Here is a 23,088-nt window from a genome sequence, read left to right on the forward strand (position 1 = left end):
TTGTCCCATTGCCTTTTTGCCAGTGGTGAGAGCGAATGTCATGGCAGGAACACACAGTAGAGAAATCTACTACCTCTTGCAGATGTTGGGGCGCGGTGCGATCGGTAATTAAAGATCCGCCAGACTAGCTTAATACAAAATATACAGCTTTAATAAACAGAAGGAAGACTTACACCAGAATCCCAACCATCTGTCCGGACGCAGGAGCCAGGAGAGAGAGAGAGAGAGAGAGAGAGAGAGAGAGAGAGAGGAACACACTCGCCAGGTTTATAGGTAAACTTTTGCCTAAGGGCAACACGCCCCACGAACAGAATGTGATTGGCTGAACTCCCCTATCATGCAGAGAAAAAAAAAAAAAGAGGGAGGGAGAAAGGGAGGTGGCCATGGCCAGCAGGATGGAAGTGAGCTGGGAGTCTTCACATCTTCAAGGTCGCTGCTGGGCCTGGGGTATAGTGCCACTCTGAAATGACCAACTACTAAACTAAATTATATTAATCTAGACCAGAAGGAAGGTGAGGAGGAGCCCCCACCCCGAGTCTCAAGAGGGCTGCCCGCTGTTTCAGCTGGCTTTCATGGTGGCTGGGGAGAGGAAACCTCAGGTCTTATTAATCTAGTGAGCAACCATTACCTCCAGGCTGAGCAATCACCCTCTCAAAGGCAAACTGGCAAGCCCTGGAAAGATCTGTCAGGGTTCCAGAGAAATGGGGACTCAAAATAGTTATTCATATCCATCTACTGAGCTGTACTGTGCAGTCTCTACCTCTCAGAGATGACAGTGGATGCTTCCTAACTTGCTAGGCTCCACCCCTGTCCTCCCTCATCAGTAGAGAGGGCAGAGATGATCTTACATGTGTCTAGTCCACACAAGTGCTGAGTAGCAGAGTCAGGAAATGTCTGATTGCAAATCCCTTCCCTTATGTAATGAGCACTATGTCCTCAGTGCTTTTGACGTGAACGACGTCATTTGGAGCAGCAGTACTCAACTTCTGGGTCATGACCCCTTTAAGGTCAAGTAACCCTTACACAGGGGTCACCTAAGACCATCAGAAAACACAGATATTCACATTATGATTCATAACGGTAACTTTGTTACCGTTATGAAGTAGCAATGAAAATGATTTTATGGTTGGGGTCACCATAACATAAGGAACTGTATTAAAGCGTTCCTTATTAAGCAGCATCGGGAAGGTTGAGAATCACTGCCCTAGAGCCACAGGGGATCTGGAGGGAGAGCAGGCATAGACCTTGCTTATTCTTGGCATCCTGATATCCTACTGGAGAGATAAGCTTGACCTTCAAATCCGAAAAGGGTTGGCAAAATACAGTAGGTCGTAGGGGAAGGCTATAAGAAAATATAGGAACATGTAGTGAACCTATGTAAATAAAAATAATTGTCACCTTATAATCAGAAAAATGACCACCTCATGTTTCTGGATTTATACTTTTTATCCTTCTTGATTAGCACAAGAACCACATAAAGCACACAGGGAAAAAGTTGGGTTTTTGTTTTTGGTTTTTTTTTTTTGAGATAATGTTTTTCTGTGTAGCCCTACCTGTTCTAGAACTTACTCTATAAACCAGTCTGGCCTCAAACTCCCAGAGATCCAACTGCCTCTGCCTCCAGAGTTCTGGAATTAAAGGCACGTGCCACCACTGCCCAGCAGGAAAAATAATTGTATAATTAATGTTCAAGCAAAGGAAAACCAAGCTTCAGGGAAGACAAGAACCTGGCATCATCACACATTAACTGCAGAGACTCAACTTGGGTTGGTTCACTGAGTCTAACCCATTGCTATATCCACTGGTGACTCTGAAGATCTAAAAGATAACCATATTGTCACCAGTCAGGGGTTAGGAACAATGCGGGGCCTGCAAACAGAGGTCTTGTGGAAACAAGAGGGTTCCGGATATCATTAAACAAAACCCAAAAGACCCTGAGCAGAGTGCGGCCTCCCAGGGAAAGGAGGCAGGGGCTGAAGCCACAGCCTTCATGCCCTCTGCCCTCCATCTGTCAGGGCACCATTCACAGGCTCGATGCTAGGCCTTGGGAAGACTGGCACAAAAACAATTGTCCCTGAGTGGGGACGACCCAGTAGTAAAGCACCTCTCTAGCATGCGTGGGGCCCTGAAGTTAATCCTCTGTGCTACAAGAAGAAAACTTAAGTAAGTAAATAAGAACAGTCCCTGCTGTCAACTTCTTAGCCCCAAAGCGTAAAGGGAAATAGAAAGCAGTCAGTAAGTGCCTCATGATGCTGCCCAGGCTGGGAAGCCAGGTGCGGCTTTGGGAAGGGCTAATAGGGTTTGACTGGAGTCATGGGAAAGCAGAAGTTAGCCAGAAAGGAAGGATGTGTCCCATGCCACAAGCAGAGCGGCGATCTGGTCGGGGGCCGTTTCCTTGAGAAGGTTTTGCTGGACGCACCCAGCTTCAGCTCTCTTTACCCGTCGCTCTTTGTGCAGGGGGGCCAGACTGCGCTGATGCTGGGGGTTAGCCACGATCGGGAGGACATGGTCCAAGCGCTACTGAGCTGCCAGGCAGATGTCAACCTGCAGGACCATGACGGATCGTCCGCCCTCATGCTGGCCTGTCACCAAGGCAACGCTGACTTGGTGCGGCTGCTCCTGGCACATCCAGCCTGCAACAGCAGCCTGACTGACAAGGTAAGATTTACAGCCAGTTATCCAGGGGGTATTTAACACCTGTCCTGAAAAGTGTCTCGCCAGTCATCAAATTCAAGAAACCATATGGCTGTAGTGATAAAGTTAACCTCATAAGGCTGGTGTAGGGCTTATACGAGATAATGGATGGTAAACGCTCATAGCCTTGGTGCTGGGAAACTCGCAAAAACTAAAAACACTGTGCTTAGCAGGGCAGTGATGGCACACACCTTTAATCCCAGTACTTGGGAGACAGAGACAAGCAGATCTCTGTGAGCTCGAAGCCAGCCTGGTCTACAGAAGGAGCTCCAGGACAGGCTTCAAAGTTACAGAGAAGCCTTGTCTCAAAAAACCAAAACAAAATAAAGAAACCACAGTGCTTAGGAAATGTGTCCAGGCCTGGCTTAGCCCTGAGCCTGCTCTGGTGAGACTAGTGTATGACTTTGGGGTAGCGGCTGAGCTCTGTGTCCAGGGCAGACTTTGGGCAGCCAGATGATGGCACCGAGTTTATAGAAACAACTCTGTAGTCAATAAATTGACAATACCTCCATGACACAAATCTACTTTGTGGAGCCATCCGTTCTCCCAAGCGATCCTGCCTGAGGTCACACAGTCAGTACCAGTCTCCTCTACCTCATTAGACGAGGGCTGCTGGGGGGGAGAAGATAGCCATCATGTGTTGTGGTACCATGGATCCATGAACGTCATACTCATGACAACCCTGTGAGGTCAGTTCCACTGCTGCTGTCATCTTGCTGGAGGAAGCAGAATCACCAAATGGTTGGGTCCATGCCCACGTTGCCCAGCTGGTAGGCTGCGACTCCAATAAGCCCTAGGCTCACACCCATGACGGACACACCATCTCTCCCACGGAAGGAGCCCAGCCTTTCTGTGGAACCCTTCGTATGTTACAGGGCTTCCCACAGCTCAGTGACTTACTAACGAATGAATGAATGACCTAAACTTAGGGATTCAGTCCCAAGTGAGTGACCCCTTTGCTGATCGTGACAGTGGGTCGCATTTCTAGAGCCCTTGCGGCTGTTAATCTTCACCTGCATACCACCCCTGATCTACTCAAGAATACAACAAGCTGCCCTGCATTTTACAGGGCCAAGGGATGCTACACCCCTGTCCTAAGGGTACAGCCTGCAGTTCTAGGAGCAGAGTCCAATCCAGACTCTAGTGTCGTAAATGTTGGCATCATAATTTAATACTATAAACAGACATCTTTGTGCTTAAAACCCACAGTTCAAAGGGAACAAAAGTCTGGAGAGGCAAAGAGAGCCCCTTGCTATGCAGGGATAGCACGTCTTCCTGGACCCTGTTGGAGCCACAGAGAGTACACCATCAGCAAGTCAGACTCAACCCCTACAGTCTTAGCTACCGTACAGCCTGCCTTTCCATGGAGCCATTTCTGAGCACTTCAGAGAGCACCGGCCCTCCTGTTTTCCCATGGGATTGGGAGCAGGGGATCGGGGAGTGGAGCCTTCTTTTCCAAACATGTAGTGAGACAGAGGATCTATGCTGGAGTGTCCTCTGGGCTGCCTTAATCTGGAGTAAGCCTGAACAATAGTAGCCCAGGGCCACAAAGAAGTGACCACCGCACTTACTTGGAAGAGGCCTGAGAAGAGAAACCTATGGGACAGACCAGGCAGGCTTGAGCCTGGGAAGTCCCTAACTGGCCAGAGTAATAAGTCATGAAATGGGATCCCTTCCTGGACCCACGTGGTAGGCACAACTAAGAGAGAACTCCCTGGCTTTCTGGAGGTGGAGGAAAACCATGGGGGAGCCAGCTAAAGTGCGACTGTTAGAACTGACTTTAAATCCAGCATTCTCGAGTCTGAATCTGAGTTCAGGGACTCTGTGTCTTCCCATAGGTGAACCCTAAGCCTCTGTATATGACTGTAAAATGGGTCTAGAGATGAGCTAACTAAATGCTCAGTGTTTATAAGCCACACTTGCTGGCTGAAACTGTGACACCTTTGCTGTACAAAGTCCCAGTACAGCAATGGGGGGGGTGGGAGGTGAGGGCTTGACCCCAGGTTGGAGGGGGGCTTAGCCTTTGCAAGTGTCTGCAGGGAGTCAGGAAGATGAAGATCCGAAGTTAGAGGAGCCAGAGGAGGGAGACTGCCCCCAAGGGAGAAGCCAGCTGGCCACCAGTTCTGAATCAGTCTTGTATTCCTCAGGAGGGGTGACATTCATCCAAAGGAGCTTTGTCAGTGTCTAGAGATACACTTACTTGTCACGAGTAGAGGAAGGAGTGCTCCTGTCATCTAGGGCCAGGGATATTGATAAACACCTGCAGCGCACAGGAGCAATAAAGAATTATGAGTTACCTGGCCCAAGCCAGACATGGTGGTGCACGCTTTTAATCCCAGCATTTGGGAGGCAGAAGCAGGTGGATCTCTGAGTTCAAAGAAAAACCTGGTCCACAGAGCGGGTTTCAGGACACCCAGGGCTACACAGAGAAACCCTGTCATAAAAATCTTGGTCAAGGGTTAATGCAGGGAGAGCCAGGGAATGCTGAGGAGCAGATCACTGTGGGCCTGGGTCTGGATTGACGGGGCTCAGTAGTAGATGTGGAGGCGAGCTGAAGGAAAAAGCCAGTCAATGTGGTCTTGGATAGGGATTGTAGGAATGTCGTGTGTGTGTGTGTGTGTGTGTGTGTGTGTCTGTATGTGTGTGTGTGTATGTGTGTGTGTGTATGTGTGTGTGTGTATGTGTGTGTGTATGTGTGTGTGTGTATGTGTGTGTGTGTGTATGTGTGTGTGTGTGTGTATGTGTGTGTGTGTGTGTGTGTGTGTGTGTGTGTGTCCCGGCCCTATCACACTCCATCTGCCTGAGTCAGACCTGAATGTGGATTCCCACTGCAGCTTCCTCAGGGCCAGGGGGAGCACGGGGTTTTCAGCAGCAGCGTGAGAAGAGTGCTGTTGCTGAGGCCACCAAAGACCAAGGCTGGTACCCCGGCGCCAGTTCCCACAGAACAGCCATATCAGCGGTCAGCTGTCACCTCTCTTTGGGGACGCAGATGTCTGCAGCACAGGTCTTCTGGAGACTCATTTGGAGAGAGAATTCTGTTCTGAAATTGCATTCTCTTATCAACAAAGTGCAATAAAAAGACAGAGCTGCAGGCACTTCCCCTAGGCTTAGGCAAGAGCGGTAGGGTTGAGGGCGTCACTACACTTTCTCTGGGGACCTTGAGCGTGACAAACTCTGATAGTGGGGCCTGAGCACCAGTTGCCAGTTTCTCCTTATTTGGAAGATGTTTCAGGACATCCATCAAACGGGAACATTTTTGAGACAGAGGTTGTGCCTTGTTCATCTTTACCTGATATGTAGTGAGTTCATGAGGTCTTGTCGTATTGCACACAGCACACACAGGAAGGCATGTGCATGCACACACGTGCACACACACGCGCGCACACACACACACACACGCACGCGCGCACACACACACACATACACACATGGGCTGTCTGTGCAAACCCTCCCCTCTTCAGCTCAGTCAGTGCATGGCCAGCCTGTAGTGTTGTTAAGTAGGGATCTGTAGACCCAGCTATGATGCACGGGCCCTCACACATCCTTCCTCCCTCTGCGGGAGGCATGTGCATTTAAGGGATGCTCTCTTCCTAGGTGGTCTCTTTTTCTCCATTTCCTGTCCTCCATGTCTTCAGCTGAGAAGCCCACAGATGGAGGCTGGAACCTCCAGATGGAATCTGTCAGAAGATGCAATGCTTAGCCTCTGGGACTGGCCTGTGGCACTTTCCCATGGTAACCGTCCTCTCTCACACTGTTTACATAAAGCTCTGAATGGCAAAGGCCTGCGAGGAACAGAGAGTGAGGAGAGCCCCCACCACACACACAAACACACAATGCAGGACTCCCTGATGAAAGCTACCTCCCAGCAACAGTGTAGGGGCTCGCTGCTTAAAAGCTCTGTCTTGTTTCAGGTTTGCTCAGAAGAAGAAAAGACTCCTTAAGCTTTTGTGGTTTCTTTATCAGTTTGAACCAAACACCTCTGCCTGTGCAGTCCATCTTCCATAACACTTCAGACTGAGCGAGGTCGGGCAGCCCACCTGTGCCAGGATGTAACAGGGACCAGGCCAGACTGAGCTCTTGAACTTACAGAGACCAGAACTGATCAAGTGATCTCCCAGATGCCAGCCTAAATAGAAAAGGGCAGGAAGGGTGGTCCAGCAAATAAGAGGCTAGCCTGGGGTACACAGTAAGTCACTCTTTCAAAAGAAAGCAAGACTTTGAGACTAAGAGCATATACTTCTCTTGCAAAGGATCTGTGTTTAGCTCCTAGTACCCACATCAAGTAGCTCACAATTCCTCTAAGTCCCAGGGGCTCCCACTCTCTGAGAACCCACACTGACATGCACATACCCTCCCACAGACACATAAACCCCACAGACATATAACCTACACACACACACACACACACACACACACACATATAACCCCTCACATACATAACCCATACACACATAACCCCCCCACATAACACCATACACTCACATGCACATACCCCTTATACACACACACACAACCCCCCCACAGACACATAACCCCCACAGACATATAACCTACAAACACACACACAACCCCTCACACACATAACCCCCACACATACCCCCACACACACTCACATGCACATACCCCCTATACACACACACATAACCCCCCACATACACATAACCTCTCTCAAACACACACACACACACACACTCACTTGCACATACCCCCTACACATACACATAACACCCCGCCACACACATAACCCCCCCACACTCACATGCATATACTCCTACACACACACACACTTAAGAATAAAAGCAAAAAGGAGGGGGCGGGTGTAGCTCCGTCGATAGAGAACTGAACTCGCATGTCAGAGGCCACTCTGTCTGAGCCCCAGCACACACTGAATTGGGTGATGGCATCCAGGCCTGTACTCTAAGCACTCAAGAGGTGGAAGCAGAAAGAACAGGAGTCCAGGGCCATCCTCACCTGGTTCCTGGCCAATGTGGGTTATTGGAGACCCTGCCTCAAAGCAACAATGTATTCCTCCTTTGGAGCCCCTCCCACTGTCTGTTCTTTCTCTGCTGCTGGACTACAGATGGTTGTGGCACCTCAGAGCAGCTGGGTTCCATCCTGCTACAAAGGGGGAAGCCCAAAGAGCTCGACATGTTAACATGGGCCACACCTGCTCCTCTGAGAGATGTGTCACTTTTCAGGAAGTTGATACAGTTACAGTGAGAGTAAAATGGATAGTAAGTATCAGAGCAGCCTCAGGCTGTCACCTCTAAGTCAGTCACCGAGATAAGTGTGGTTTTCAAAGCCCTTTAGCTTTCAGAATTCTGACTGCAGGGCTGTGTTCACTCATAAGAGACCGGCGGCTCGGGTGGCGCTCACCCTCCAACACCCAGGCGTGTGGGCTTTCCCTCCATCTCTGTCCAGCCAGTAGCAGCCCTGCCTCAGGACAGCGCCACAGGTCCAGCTTCTTTAGCTGAAGCTCTTCGCATAGCGGGCCATGCGGTGGAGAAAGTGCTGCAGGGACTTCATGTCAGGAATTATCAATACGTACAAGTGTCCTGAGCTCACAGTTGCTCCTAGGGAAACAGTTAACACTGGGAGGGTGTTGGGAGATATAGCTCAGTCCAGAAAGTGCTTGTAATGTGATCGTGAGTTCAATCCCCAGAATCCACAGCTGTAAAAACATCTGGGCACTGCAGCGCATGCTAGTAACAAGGCTCACTGGCCAGCTAGCCTTTCCTATCTGGTCAGGTCCAGGCCATTGCGAGACTATCTCAAAACGAGCAAGGTAGACAGCACCTACACCCCGTGCTGAGCTGTGGCGTCCACATGCACATGCATACATGTGCATATGCACAGATGAACATGCTGACCACACACACACACACACACACACGAGAAAAGGCCTTTTCAATGAATGTATGACTTGTGGGCACATAGAAACAAACAAGCTTCCGATAAGTGGGAAATTGCTAGTATATTATGGGCTGTTAAAACAGAGTGAGACAGATGAGTTATGAAGATTAACAGTGGAAAGCCATCTAGCACCACAGTTACAATAAAAGGGCATTCAAGACCGATGCATGCTTCCCTTTCTCTGCTTTAGCAGCAGCAATCCATTTGCACAGGAGAAAAGAGAAAGGAAACACCAAAATGCTAATGTTCACTTAGATCTGTGAATTAGGACAGGAAAGGATATTTTCTTTCCTATATTTTTCAGTTTTCTTTAGTGCTGAGGGTCTGGCAACCCCTTTTCTGTTCCCACAGGCTCAGGCTCCCCAGGACCGAGGACTGCGCGGGTGGAAGGGTCCTCATGTCTCGTGACCCTATTTCTCACGGTCCGCATGCCATCTGAGTCACACCCCTCCTGGGTCACCTGATGTTTGTGGCAGCCCTCTCAACACTTCTCAGTGGGACAAAAGGTGGATGGGATGACATTTTTTCTTTCTTCCTTCCCTACAGGCTGGCCGAACAGCTTTGTCTATTGTCCTGAATTCACCTGCCCGTGTGGAAATCGCAGAGCTTCTGCAGGCCCACTCGGAGCAGGGCATGTCCCCGGGGCTGTAGATGCTGCAGAAGAGCTAACCACCAGGAACAAAAGGCTCCTTTTCTGAACTCCTCCCTTGCCCTTAGAGGGGGCTGGGGTCCCAGGCAAAGGGCCGCCGCTCAAATGAAGAAGCTATGTCAGATATGCACAATGCATTCCCATCACAGCAATCTGCTCATTAGGATGCTTAGTAGTTTTTTGACTTAGGCCAAGCCCTCCAAACTACATGGGCTTCAGCGCAGAGTGTGAGGTGCAGAGGAAAGGCCGGGGTGGGATTGTCCGGAAACTTCAAACATCTTCAGCCTTGAATCCCTCATGACTGTTTTCACAGTCCTGTGTAGCAAGCAGGTGGGTAAGGGCACACTCGCACTGTAGACAAGCAATACTTTTTTACATAGAGCCTTAAAGTGCACTGTCTTTTTGTTTTGCATCAAGCGTAGAGACAAATATATCCCACTGAATATGCATGTCTAGAGAGGATGGGAGAGGAATCTAAGGCAAGGTAGGAGGAAGTCCAGTGATGTCAGCATCCAGGCAGGACTCTCGTGAGTCCTCCAGCGGCTCCAATTCCGTCCATGGGAGTAAGCAGAAAATCCAATCCAACGGTTAGCATGTTGGTGGCGCCCAGTTATTTCAGCTGTTCCCAGCCTATGAAAGAAGCAAATGAGCTGTTCAGCTTCTTGCTGGGAATGAGTCAGTGTAGAAGTCAGCGATGTTCACCCATTGCAGTGGGCAGGTGCTGGCTGAGAACCTCCGGGCTCCTGGCTGCACGGAAGTCCGGCTCGAGCTTCAGCAGCAGCCAGCCAGGGTAGGACAGAACGCTCTCTGGACTGACATCTCTCCCAGGGACAGTTCTTTCCTATGCTTCCATATCCTCTGGGGCTGACACGTGAAAGGGTTGATGGTCTCATGCCAAAGTCATCTTTATAGAAAAGCAAGAGTATATCGAAGTTGGGGATCTGACCACTGAAAACTCAAAAGCGAGACGTCTCCTTTGGGCTGGAATGCCTATTTGCTTTGCAGAAGTTTCAGACTCCAGATGATAACCCAGGAAGACTGTCTTCGGGAACTCTGCAGCAACCGTCTTCCCACTGTGTGATTTGTGAGGCATGCCCAAAGTCCCATGTGTGGATGCTGCTCAGAGATGGAAAGACTGGAGCAACAGATGAGCTTACAAAAAAAAAAAAAAAAAAAGCTATAAGAGGATTCATTTCAACGTCGAAACACAATGTAAAAGCAAATGCATACATTAATACATGTTGGCTCCTTGCTTTTGCAAAGGCTAATGTGTATCCAGTCCCCGGGATCTTGTTATGCAATAGGTCTGAAATGAGGCCTGAGTGTCTGTGTGTCTAATTAGGCCCAAAGGATGCCGATGCAGTCAAGCCACAACCAAGCTTCGAGTAGCCCAGCTCTGGCCCTGTCCTTATTGTACATAAATTAAAATGTTGCCTCTCGATTGGTCTCAAAATTTCCTTGCTCTTGGTTCTTGGGAGTTGGCAGTACAGACCTAAGTTAGCTAATTCCTTTTTGCTATGACAAACTACCAAAGGAAGGGCACTCATGAAGAAAAAGGGGGTATTTATTAGCCCACAGTTTCAGAGTCCGGGGAGGCAGATGGCAGGAGCCTGGAGGAGGAGAAACGGATCAGAGCTGGATACAGGAGCAAGGTGAAGTCGGGTTTTTGAACAGTCATCTTGTGACAGCTGCCCTGGGTCTTAGGAGAGATACTTTACTCACCGTTGACAACGTGTCCCCATTTGTCCTAAGGGCATCCATGTAAAGCTTAACACTTCCCTGTACTAGGAAACAGGATGAAGTGCTGTGGACCTCAGAGGAGAGACTTTCAACTCTCCTACAGAGTGAGTCAGAGCGCTCTAGAGAGAGCAGTGGAATCGAGGACGAGCAAAGCCTTGTGGCCCCACAGTGGCAGGATTTCTGATGCCTTCAGTTTCAGTCCATGGGAGAGGAGATTTGAGAGCAAGGAAGACATATGGTCTTGTTTATTGTGTTTTGATATTAGAGATTTGGACGTGAGCCTAAACTTGAGGGAACTATCTCACAGGCTGCTTTAAGAATCCAAACTCTTTTCAGAAAACCACACATGTGTTCTGTGTGCTAAATTGCACTCTTATAATCCTACTGCTGAGGGCGAGGCAGGTAAAGGTGCTTGCTGCCAGGCCTGAGGATCTGAGTTTGACTCCCAGAACCCACGTGGCGGAAAACGAGAACCAACTCGGCCATGTTGTCCCCTGGTCAGCAAGTTATCCTCCGCATGAACACTGCACACACCGAATGAATAAATAAATGTAATTTTAAAATATTTAAAAGCCCACTGCTAGGCTGGAAATGTAGCTGAGGGAGAGAGCACTTGTATGTTTGAAGCTCTTGGGTTCAGTCCTGGCAGGGAAGGAAGAGGCATTGCTATAGGTAGTGGGAGCCATTGAAGAATGGCTAAACACTGAAGGCAGCCAATCAGAGGTGAAGCTGGCAGCAAGGGGCCAGTTGGGAGCCTCCTGTGAGTCGCTGGGGATAAAGCAGTAAGAGCGGAGCTAAACGTAAGCACTGCTGGGAAAGGCACCAGGAATGGGGTGTACCAGGATGTGGTCACAAACTAGGTAGGAGTAGGGTTGGTGTCACCATCATCCCCAGTACCATCCTATTGTGCTTCCTTAGTTGTAAGCTTGGTAACTCACTACCAGGGATAGGGACTCCACGTCCCAGTTTCCCTTGCAGTGTGCTATGACGTCTTTTCTACATGTGAGTAATGAGATATATGTAAAGTGACATGCACAGACTTCAGGCAAAGGAAAGGGACCTTCCCTTTCCCTCTGGCTGGGATGCTGTAGCCATCAAGATGAGGCTAATGCCCCCCAAACAGAACAGGAGTCAGAAGGAGCTGGGGTCCTGTCACATCTTCTCTGGGCTGCCTGTTCCTCATTTGACATAATTCAAAAGTCTTCTCAATTGCATAAACCATGATCCACTGGGACCCCTCCTGAAATAGACTACATCTTTGAGACCTCAAGATGATCCAAGGGCATCAGGATAGAAAAGCCTTTCTGATGCTAGGTTGTGGTGGTGCACACCTTTAATTCCAGCACTAGGGAGGCGGAGGCAGGCAGATCTCTGAGTTTGAGTCTACCCTGTTCTATAGAGTGAGTTCCAGGACAGCCAAAGAAAGCCACACAGAGGTGGCTAGTCTGTGAGAAGGGAGTGAAGCCAGAGGGCAGTGGATTCCAGAAGAGGATGCATTTACAGGAGGAGAGGTCAAGATGGGTTGAAAGGGAACAGATGGGCAAAGGATGCTTGTGGAGTAGACAGGGGATGGGAGGGAGGTCGGTCTTCCTAGCTTGCATCACAGGGATTCCCCTCCTGCCCAAAACACGGACCCCAGGCACCACCAGAGCCAGTGGGCTGTCTGCTAAGAACTCTGAAGCTGGTATCTAGTAAGCTGGTATCAGCCCCGCTGATATCTGGGTTGTAACATACAGAGCTTTGAAGCTCCTGGTCATGCATCAGCCATGTGCTTGGAGCACAGACATTCAGAGCAAAACAAGATAAGAAGGCCAGGGCAATCTGTGCTCCTTTGGGAAGATCCTGTAGATACCTACCCTCAACAACAGGAACCTGCTGGTATTTCTTCTCCTATCCCCTGTAGGTGCACAGCACCGTGACAGGAAGCAGGGAGTGCAGGTGCCCATGGGACAGTCTGTGACTCAATCCCAGCTGGACCACTTACTACTTGGCTATGATTTGCAGTGAGGGGACTGGAACTCCCTTGGTTCTTGAAGCAGCTGGCCACTTGGTGCATGCACACAGTGGGCTGCACCAGGCTTTTTCATTTGAGTCACCAACCAGCTCTCAAATCATGAACCGGAGACTTATTATTAGTTTCGAATGCTCAGACTAGCTTGGGCCGGTTTTTGACCAGCTCCTTTAATTTAAATTAACCTGTTTCTCTTTATCTACCTTTTGCCCTGGGGTTTCTTTACCTTTTTTACTTCTGTATCTCTTACTGTCGCTTCTCTATGTCTAACTGGCTGAAGTCAGTCTGGCTTCTTGCCCTGGGCATATCCCCATTCTCTCCTCCTTCTTCTCCCCTCCCTTTCTCTTCTTTCTAGATTTCTCCTCCTGTTTATCCTATCTGCCCACCAGCCCTGCCTATCCTTTCTCCTGCCTAGCTATTGGTGGGTCAACTCTTTATTCAACCAATCAGGTGCCTTAGGCAGGGAAGGTGAAACAAATGCAACACATCTTTTCATGATTAAACAATTGCAGCATAAACAATAGTAACACGCCTTTACACAGTTAAAGTAATATTCTGCAGTGTAAACAAATGTAGCACATCTTTGCCCAGTTAAAAGACTATCCCACAGCAGTGGGCAGCCCCTGTAGCGGCGTGAGCTACCCAAGCTGGGGTTCTCCCTAGACCCTGCCTCCAACAACAGCAGCTAGCACTGGGTGGAGTGGTGCAGGTCTTGGGTGGCAGAGGAAAGGCAAGTGGATCTCTGTGAGTGTGAGGCAGCCAGGTCTACACAGTGAAGTCCAGGAGAGCCAGAGTAGTGAGGCCCTATCTTAAACATCATCATCATAATTAAAAACAGCCTGCCTTCATGGAGCAGTTAGCCCCCTGAATCTGTAAGTTCTACATCCATAGATCCAACCAATTATGAATAAAAAATAGTAGGAATGCTTTTCATGTGTCCTGAACATAGACTTCTTGTCACTTCCTAAATGATACAGTGACAACAATCTCAATAGCATTTCCATTACATCAGGCCTCAGCATCTAATGCAGGTTTAAACGACATGGTCATCGCTCTGATTTGAAGCCACGTACCAATGCCTTCCTCCATGAACCTTTCTTCTCTTAACCCTAAGGTTTAAATCTATCAACAACAAGCTAAAACAAAAGCTCAGGACTAAAGAGAGCGCTCAGAGGTTAACAGCGCGTACTGCTCTGGCAGAAGATCTGAGTTCAGCTCTAGGCACCCATATGCATCCGGCAAAGTGCCACCAGAAGTGACAGTATCCTCTTCTGGTCTTCTCGGGCACCTACACACCTGTAAACATACATGAACAGAGACTCACGTAAGGGTAAAGAAAGAAAAATCAGAAGTTTGATTCTCAAACTTCTGCAAAACTTAGCAACTAACTAAAGCACATGTAAGAAGTGTGTGAGTTGTATAAGAACATGACGCCATTTTTATTATATAAAGGACTTGGATGTCTAGATTCTGGTATCCGTAGGATGTCCTAGATGTGACCCCTTGGATACAAAGGACAGCTGTACTTACAAAGTTCCAGCCATGAATTTAAAGGCCTTAGCACTCAGGAGGCAAAGACAGGTGGATCTCTATGAGTTTGGGTCCAGTCTTGTCTATGAAACAAGTTCCAGGACATTCAGGGCTGTTACTCTGCCTGAATTTAAGAGTTTAAGAGAAACTCTGCTTAAAAACCAAAAAAGGGGAGTTGGGGAGGGGGCTCTAGATAAAACTATTCACTTCTTACAGTAACCTTAGGGGTAAGCGCTACTATTTCCCTGAGTTTACATTTGAAGAAACAGAAACAGAGAGCGCTGAATAACTAACACCTCCAAGGACCATACAGTCTAGTAAACTTCAAGTCCAGAATTTCAAACCCGCCAATCAGTTTCTATGCTTGACAGTTCTATGTCAACTTGACACAAACTAGAGTCAACTAAGGAAAGGGAAACTCAATTGAGAAACCGTCTCCAGAAGAAAAGGCTGCAGGCAAGCCTGTAAGGCATTTTCTTAATTAGCAGTTAATGAGCGAGAGCCCAGTCCATTGTATGTGGGGCCACCCCTGGGCCAGTGGTCCTGGGTTTGTTCTGTAAAAAAGCAGGCTGTAACTGGGTGGTGGTCCCAGCACTCAGGAGGTAGAGGCAGGTGGATCTCTGTGAGTTCGAGGTCAACCTGCTCCACAGAGCGAGTTCCAGAACAGCCAAGCCTACACAGAGAGACCCTAATCTTGGAAAAACAAAACAACAGCAAAAACCAAACAACAACAACAACAAAAAAGAAAGCAGGCTGAGGAAGCCATGAGGAACAAGCCAAGTATGCAGTTCCTCCATGGCCTCTGTATCTGCTAGTACCTCCCAGTCTTGCCCTGTTTGAGTTCCCACCCTGGCTTCTGTCAATGACAGACTATGATATAGAAGTGTAAGTCAAATAAACCCTTTCCTTCCGAGCTTGCTTTTGGTCATGGTGTTTCTTCGTAGCAATAGTAACCTTGATTAAGACAGGCTCTGTGACAAAATTCCAATGCTGCCCCTTTGGATCTCTTCCTGACCCCTGCTAGTGCCCCGGGCTCGGGATAGGATGCCTAGTTGCAGAAGAAGGACATTGCTTAAGGTACAAAGCTGCTTCAGGGGCTGAAGGTTAAGGCGCTGTCTGACTTGTCAGTCTGTCAGGGTCATGGTCCTCCCTTAGGCAGAGTATTTAAGACTGGGACAGTTGTGACGTCAGAATGTTTCAGCCTTTCTGGGAAGAAAGGGGCCTCTGTTCAGTGCACAGATGTCTGAGTTCTGCATTGCTTCAATGGCTGGAGGAAGAAACTTTCTTTTGGGACCCTGGGTTGGATCTCCAGCACGGTGACTTCACTAACTAAACACAGCCTCCAGAACTCCCGTGCAGTCTCCCATGGAAGATGCAGGGTGTTCTTAAATTTCACAGAAAAATTATTGAGCATTTTTTGAAATATTATTTTCTCATGCCCCCTTATTATATGGTTCTAGTTTGCCTCAAACTCACAGCACTCCCCCTGTGTCTGCCTCTCAAACGCTGGGACTATAGACGTGCACATCACTCCTGGGTCCTCGGACATCCTAACTGGCACAACCTCCCTCTCTGACTACTACGCAGTGTGTTGCATCTTGATGTCTAATGTCCACATAGATGATCGAGAAGTCTTGTCAAAATGCAGTTCCCTATTTTTGAGTCTGGGCTGGGCCTGAGATTCTGCCTTCTAGCAAGCTCCCAGTGCTGCTGGAGAGTAACCCACTGTGGAAAGCAAGGGGAAAGATGACATCCAAGCTGGAATAGTGTCTTCTCTGAAGATGTGGCAGGAAGAATTGGGGGAGGGCGGACAACAGATGGGGGATGGGGGCAAGAGACTTCATTGTGAACTATTTGAGATCTCATGAATATTTTGTAACTGGATGCATGTTGGGGACTGCGGACCACCAGACCCTGAATTTCTTGTAAACGACTTGTTTTCCTCGACTCTGAGCAGCCTGCAGCTGCTCTGAGCACGAGACCCTGATGACAGGGGAGTGGGTTCTGATGGGTCTGCAGCTGAATGATCCCTAGATCTGGGGCGTGGCCAGAGCCCTATATAAGCTGCCCTGAGCACAATAAAGGGGGCATTCTTGTATCAAGGATGACCCGTGTCCCCACCTGTCTGTGTGTGTGTGTTTTTAAGTCTCTAACTTAGTTCCCAGCTGGCGTGCTGTCCAGTAGTGCAGGTGCGAAGTAAACTCTACTGAGGGAGGGACAGAGACAATTCTGCTTAGTCAAAGCTAGCCTAAAACTCACTAAGTAGCCAAAAAAGACCTTGAACTCCTCATCCTCCTGTCTTTACCTCCGAAGTGCTGTGACATCAGAGGTGAGCCGCTGTATCAATTTCAGGAAACTATAAATTTTGAAGCCACTTGTAGTACAATGCCTGCTCTATGTGCTATGCACTATGGTAGGGTTCACGAGCCAGGCAAAGGACTGGAGATTGAAACACACACACAGAAAGAGAGAGAGAGAGAGAGAGAGAGAGAGAGAGAGAGAGAGAGAGAGAGAGAGAGAGAACAACGGGTCATCCTTGAAACAAGAATGCCCTCTTTATGTGTTTCAAGGCAGCTTGTATATGGTCTCCTTGACCAATGGCCACGCCCTAACTCTCAACTGCAAGCCCACCAGAAACCACTCCCCTGTCTCGTGCTCAGAGCATCTGCAAGTACAGGAAAACAAGTTGTTTGCTCCAGCAGACAAGGGGTCACAGGAAATTCAGGGTCTGGGGGTCCACAATCCCCAACAGCCACTGATTCTAGAACCAAGTTTAGCCTTTGAACTCGACCACCAATGACCTTCAGTGCCTGCTACACCGTTCCCTTGGCAATGGGTTCTTCCTGAGAGAAAGCCTGTCCCTAGGGATACAGACCCATGAACAGCTCTGCAGCCTCGTCTCTCCCTTAGCTTCTAGTGGCTTTGTCAGAGAAATTGTTGTTCTTTTGATTTGATTTTTGAAACAGGATCTCACTCCATAGCCCATGCTGGTCTAGCCTTGCCTCCAACATGGCCCAGGAGAGACAGCCTAGGTCAAATGAACTCTCATCTCCCAGATACCTACATGGTTCCTGAGTATTTGCCAGTCTCGTCTGATGAGCCTGGTAACCCTTTTCATGCCTCTGCTAGTCTGTGTCACCTGGAAGCAAGAAGCCTGCCCTGGAGCTCATAGTGGTGATACTGTGGCAGCCCCTAACAACCTTAGCAAGGGAGGAAACTGATTGATCAGGAAAGGCCACCCATGCCCAGGAGCAATGAAAGACGTGCTCTCATTTCTCATCAAGAATGAACTAGTTCTCTGGGAAGAAATGATTTGCCTAAAAACTATTTGGAGTGGGCAGGGTCAGTGGGAAGTTTAAAGATTAAGATCTGTGGACTGTCTGCAAGGACGTTTTCCAGACATTTGCTTTACAAAGTTCTCCCTCTGAAGTCCAGGCTAGCCACAAAATTCTGCCTCACCCGGCTACTTGCTGGGGTTACAGGCATGTGCCATCCACCATGTCAAGCTGCATAGTCATGATCTTCACGAGCAGGACACACTTTTAGTACCTCGGAGAGACATCTGTTTGCAGGAAACCTGCGGCAAGCCTCTGAAACAACACACGTAGGCCCTGCTTCTGCTTCTCACATACCTGACCACCACGGACTAAGCCTATTACTCAGAAGAAGGCACTGGCCGGTATTTTTCACTTGATGTGCACTGACGGGTCAGCTAAAGAGAAATCAAACCTCCCAGCAACCAAACAATTCTCCAAGAATGTGCCTGTAAGCTACAAGTGAAAAGAACGCATTTCCTAATGCCGGCAGGAACAAAGCTAACGAAGATCGTGCACTGTCCTGATCCAACCACGGAGATTCTAGCGCACAGAGTCACCTGTGCTCGTGCCTAGCCAAAGCGAGTTGTAAAATCAAGGCAAGGAAGACTGTTTTTCATGGCTGGAGAGATGCTCAGTGGTTATGAGTACTGTAACTCCAGTCTCAGGGGATCCTAAGCCCTCTTCTGGCCTCCAGATACATACATGGTATACAGACATACATGCAGGCAAAATATCCATACACATAAATATATATGTATGTGTGTGTATTGTATGTGCATCCACACACACAAACATATATGACATCCACGTGACAATCCCTCACATGATCTGCCAGCTCCTCTAGGAAGCTGTCCCTCTCAGAGGCTGGGCTGGAGGCAGACCCTGAGTCACTGAAAATCTGCATTAGTCAGACCTGGAAGAGTGAGCGTCCCTCAGAGGCAGCAGAAAGCTGGCTGGAGCTTCTTAAACATTGTTGCTTGTTAGGATTAACCCCAGCCTGGCAGACCGATGAGGCGGCAGAAGAGAGTCCATTACCTCGCGGAAACACTCTGAGTCAAGCCGGTATTTGACAAGGACAAGCTACCATGTCCTAGACAAGCCCTTTAATAATCAGATTCCTGAAAATGAAAATCCAGCGTCTCTGTGCTTCTAATTTGATTTCTCCGTGGTGGAGAGGGGAGTCTAAATGCAAACGGCGTTTCGGGAGCGCTAAGTTCTGTTGAGCAACGCCTTGACCCCTGGTCCTGCCTGCCTCTCTGATCACCTCTTGTTTAGCACCCATTTCAACTCAGGAAGGAAGAAAGTGGTGTCTGTCAGACGAGAGTCTATTGAATTCCTTTGCCAGGAGAGGAAGTCACAGGCGAGGGCACAGGTAACCTTTCCCAGCCTGCAGAGAGCCTCGGTGTGGAGGGGGAGGGTTGCTCTAGTGCACTAGAGAGGTCAGGCAGGGTTGGCAACGCATGCAGCACACTGGGGCTCAAGGGGAGCCAGCAGGCAACTAGAACACAAGGAGCCCAGCTCCGTGGCATTCAAGTGGAGAGGACCAACTACCTATAAGTTGGCTATAAGAGATTAGGAAGGGCTTCCAGCACAATGGGCTTGCATTCTGTTTACAGAACTTGTACCTGCTGCCAAGGAAGGGAACAGAGCCAGTGTGCCCCCCGCCTTCCCCCTCCCCTGTCAGCGTGTCATTGATTGAGTCCTGTTGGGGAATATTATTTTCAGGTGTGTGACTTTTGTTTATGCTGCATTTGTTTGACTCTGTGAGGCTGTGATTCTTTGCCTGTCTAAAACACCTGATGGTCCTAATAAAGAGCTGACTGGCCAATAGCGAGGCAGGAGCAGGGATAGGTGGGGCTGGCAGGCAGAGTATAAATAGAAGTCTGGGCGCGGGAAAGGCAGCAAGAGAGGAGGACATGGGAGAGGCGCAGCAACCCAGCTATACAGCAAGCCTCAGAGTAAGAAGTAAAGTTTACAGAAATAAAGATAAAAGCCCAGAGGCAAAGAGTAGTCTGGATAATTTGAGAAAAGCTGGCAAGAAACAAGCCAAGCTAAGGCCGGGCATTCATAACTAAGAATAAGGCTCTGTGTGTGTGATTTATTTGGGAGCTAGGTGGTGGGCCTCGCAAAAGAGTCCAAAGAGCTTAACATCACACAATAGCATCCAGTCTTAAGCTTTTCAGATATTTTGTTTGTTACTGTTATTGCTCTTCTGGAGCATCAGGTTGAACTTAACATAGCTGAGAACGGCCAGTCTTGAACCCGTGGTCCTCCTGCCTCCACCTCCCATTTGCCAGCTGGGATTACAAGTGTGCCCTAGCAAGGCCACCTAAACTTTGTGGCTTTTAGGAGGTAACCTTATTATCTAAACCTTTCTAGAACACAAAAGAAAAAATAAGTGGCTGACAATGGGAGCTGACTGAGAAGCCATTGATAAAGGCACTGGGACTTGTTTCGACTGCATGTACTGGCGTTTTTGGGACCCTAGTCTATTTGGATGCAAAGCTTCCTAGGCCTGGATTCAGGGGGGGAGGGCCTTGGACTTCCCACAGGGTAGGGTTCCCTGCCCTCTCTTAAGGAGGGAGGGGGAGGGAAATGGGAGGAGGGGAGGAAGTGTAAATTTTTTAATGGAAAAATAAATAAATAAAAAATAAGCTGGGCATGGTGGTGTACACTTAATCCCAGCACTTGGGAGGCAGATACAGGAGCTGTGTGAGTTTGAGGCCAGCTTGCTTTCTACATGGGGAGTTCTAGGACAGCCAGGATTATACAGTGAGACCCTGTCTCAAAAAACTAAAATAATGATGATGAAGATAAATTTAAATTTTTATTTCTTGTCAGTCCCTGGTTCTTAGAAAAGTGTACCCAAATCCAATAAATACTGATATGCAAATTATTTAGACTAAGCGGTACTTAGACTTATACTTAAAAAATGCTTTGGTTTGGTCATTGAGTTGGAATTTAACAGCAAAGTCAGCATGCACTGTACCTGTGGGGAGAGCTAGGCAGATGACAAGGTGTGGAAGGCGATGGTGGAAGGGTTTCTAGAAGCCCTGATTGGTTCTGTGTAGGGGAGGAAGAAGAAAAAAGAGGAAACCTTTTAAAGGGACTCAAGGACTGGAACCCTGGAGAAGATGGAGCCCTGGGAAAGGAGAACCAGGGAGGGCATGTATGAGAGCAGCCAAGGCAAGGCTGCACCAAGCTGGAGAAATCATTGTGTGGGGGAAAGAAAAGCAAGAGATCGAGAATGCAGGGGGAAAGCTCCTGGTAACACCCCCCCCCCTCGCATGCCTGGCTCCCAGCGGGGAATGCCAGGGGCAGAATGCAAGTACTGGTGGGAAGAAGGCTCCAGAAGGAGCAGGCAGGTCCTTCTCTCCTATGGCCCAAATTTAGCATTAGAGGGGGCGGGAACAAGTCACAATCTCCCTGAAGAGTTCTACATTCCTGCTGCTGGTACGCCTGGGTTCTGCTCTGAACACAGAGGCCTCCACCTCTAAAGCTGGGGCAGAGAGGTAAGAGAGGCTCTGACAGCGACACAACTGGGGAAGGAGAGAGAGACGCTCAAGCCAACTCAACTCCCTCATCCTGAGTGACCTGCAAGCTCTTGTCTTGAGAACGTGTGAGGGCTGCATTAGGTTGCCTTGGTGGTGACTTCTCAGCCATTAGCTAAGACTGAAAACGTTTCCGACCACAGATTTTGGGAGGGCCCGTATGTGCTCAGACACAGCTGAATTGTGTGTTTTAATATGGAGAGGATGAGAAGAGTTTGACTGCTGGTCTATTATTGAACTGCTTCCCACTGCCAGGACCACCCGTTGTTTTCAGGGGACAAATCCCTGCAAAGACTGTGTCTCCGGGAGGCAGGAAGCATTCAGCACAGCCAGGACCATATCACGCTGTGTGCAAGTACTAATTCCGGCAAAACAGGATCATGAATAAGGCTATATTTGTGTTTTTGACTTTATTGCCATAGCTTCCTCTGTAGCGCAACATAAATCTGCCTTCTGTTATAATTGCATAAGTGCTTTGTTGAAATATTCACAATTCTTGGTGAAAAATGGGGAGGGGGGATCTCATCAGCACGTGAGCTCTCAGGTTGCCTGAAATTGGACATCAATTCTTGGACAGGCAGGGTCTACGTTCTCGTTCACCATGAAGATTCAAAAAATGAAGCTTCAGGCCTGGAGGGATGGCTCCAGGATTAAGAGCTCTTGCTGTTGGTGCAGAAGACTCAAGTTCACCTCCCAGCACCCACATCAGCTGGCTGCCTGTATCACCAGGGGATCCAACACCCTCTTCTGGCATCTCAGGGCACTGACACACACGCACATGCACATCAAAAGAGGAAAAAAAAAACCTTAATTTAAATCCTATGAGAAGAAAAGGGAACTTCAGCCACTATTAACCCCTAAGCCCAAAGTCTCAGATGAGGAAAGTGAGGCAGGAGAGAAAGACCGAGAAAATTAAGATATGGAAAGAAAAAAGGAATCCCTCACCCTGAATTATGGCTTCTAGTCCTTCTAGCTGAGAGTCAAGAATTTTGACAAAGGAGAGGAAGTACAAGCATGGTGGTCAAGCGTCAAACAGGAGCCTCATGAGCCACTGGCCCAGAGGGCAGCTAAGAGGGAGGAAGGTGAGCACCCTGTCAACTACGAGCGTCCAACCCAGAAAAACATCCCGGGACTGGCCAAGAGGGATGAACTCCTGCACAAGCCCGAGGCGCTACTGGCCCAAGTGGCTGTCTCTGCAGACCCCAATGTCCCTAACATCATTGTGACCCAAATGACCTCTGGTACTAGATGGGACAGATGATCTGGGGAACTCCAAGCAACAGTCATTTGTGCTGACAGAAGGGTGGAGCCCAGGATAGAAATCGCTTTGCAGGGGAACAGAGAGATTGTGTTGCCATGGTGTCCATCTAGCGCACATACAAGACAGGTGGGAAGATTGACAAGACTGCCTGGCCCAGGCTCTGGGCTCTAGGCTGAGGAGCATGATTCCTGACACCCATGGAAGAGCCCCCCAAAGGCCTCTTTGCTTGAGGCAGCTATGATATCAAGTCTTATGTCACAGATAGCCACCTGTCATGGGAGTGGAACGTTACCACCAAAACGGAATGGAAGGACTCCTAGCTGGAATGACAGACAGACGGAAGGACCAACATGTCCCTCCCCACCCCAAAGTGCTGACAGGATTCTTCCTGATCTACACAGGCAGCTCCTCTGTCTGCCTCT

The 23,088-nt window shown here is 48.7% G+C and overlaps 1 protein-coding gene and 1 pseudogene across 1 annotated transcript in view; both read left to right on the forward strand.

Moving 5' to 3' along the window:
* The window catches only part of Kank4 (KN motif and ankyrin repeat domains 4), a 72,168-nt gene extending 61,471 nt beyond the window's left edge, over positions 1-10,697 (forward strand). Inside the window, exons 9-10 of the mRNA XM_048453137.3 lie at positions 2,458-2,658; positions 9,154-10,697. Of these exons, the coding sequence (XP_048309094.3) occupies positions 2,458-2,658; positions 9,154-9,258 (306 nt within the window). The 3' untranslated portion in view covers positions 9,259-10,697. The remainder of the gene's footprint in view (positions 1-2,457; positions 2,659-9,153) is intronic.
* LOC125412665 (rho GDP-dissociation inhibitor 1 pseudogene) lies at positions 9,951-22,986 on the forward strand (annotated as a pseudogene).
* Positions 22,987-23,088: the final 102 nt, after the last annotated feature.

Source organism: Myodes glareolus, chromosome 3, assembly GCF_982192425.1.
Source record: "Myodes glareolus chromosome 3, mMyoGla1.1, whole genome shotgun sequence".
Lineage (NCBI taxonomy): Eukaryota > Metazoa > Chordata > Mammalia > Rodentia > Cricetidae > Myodes > Myodes glareolus.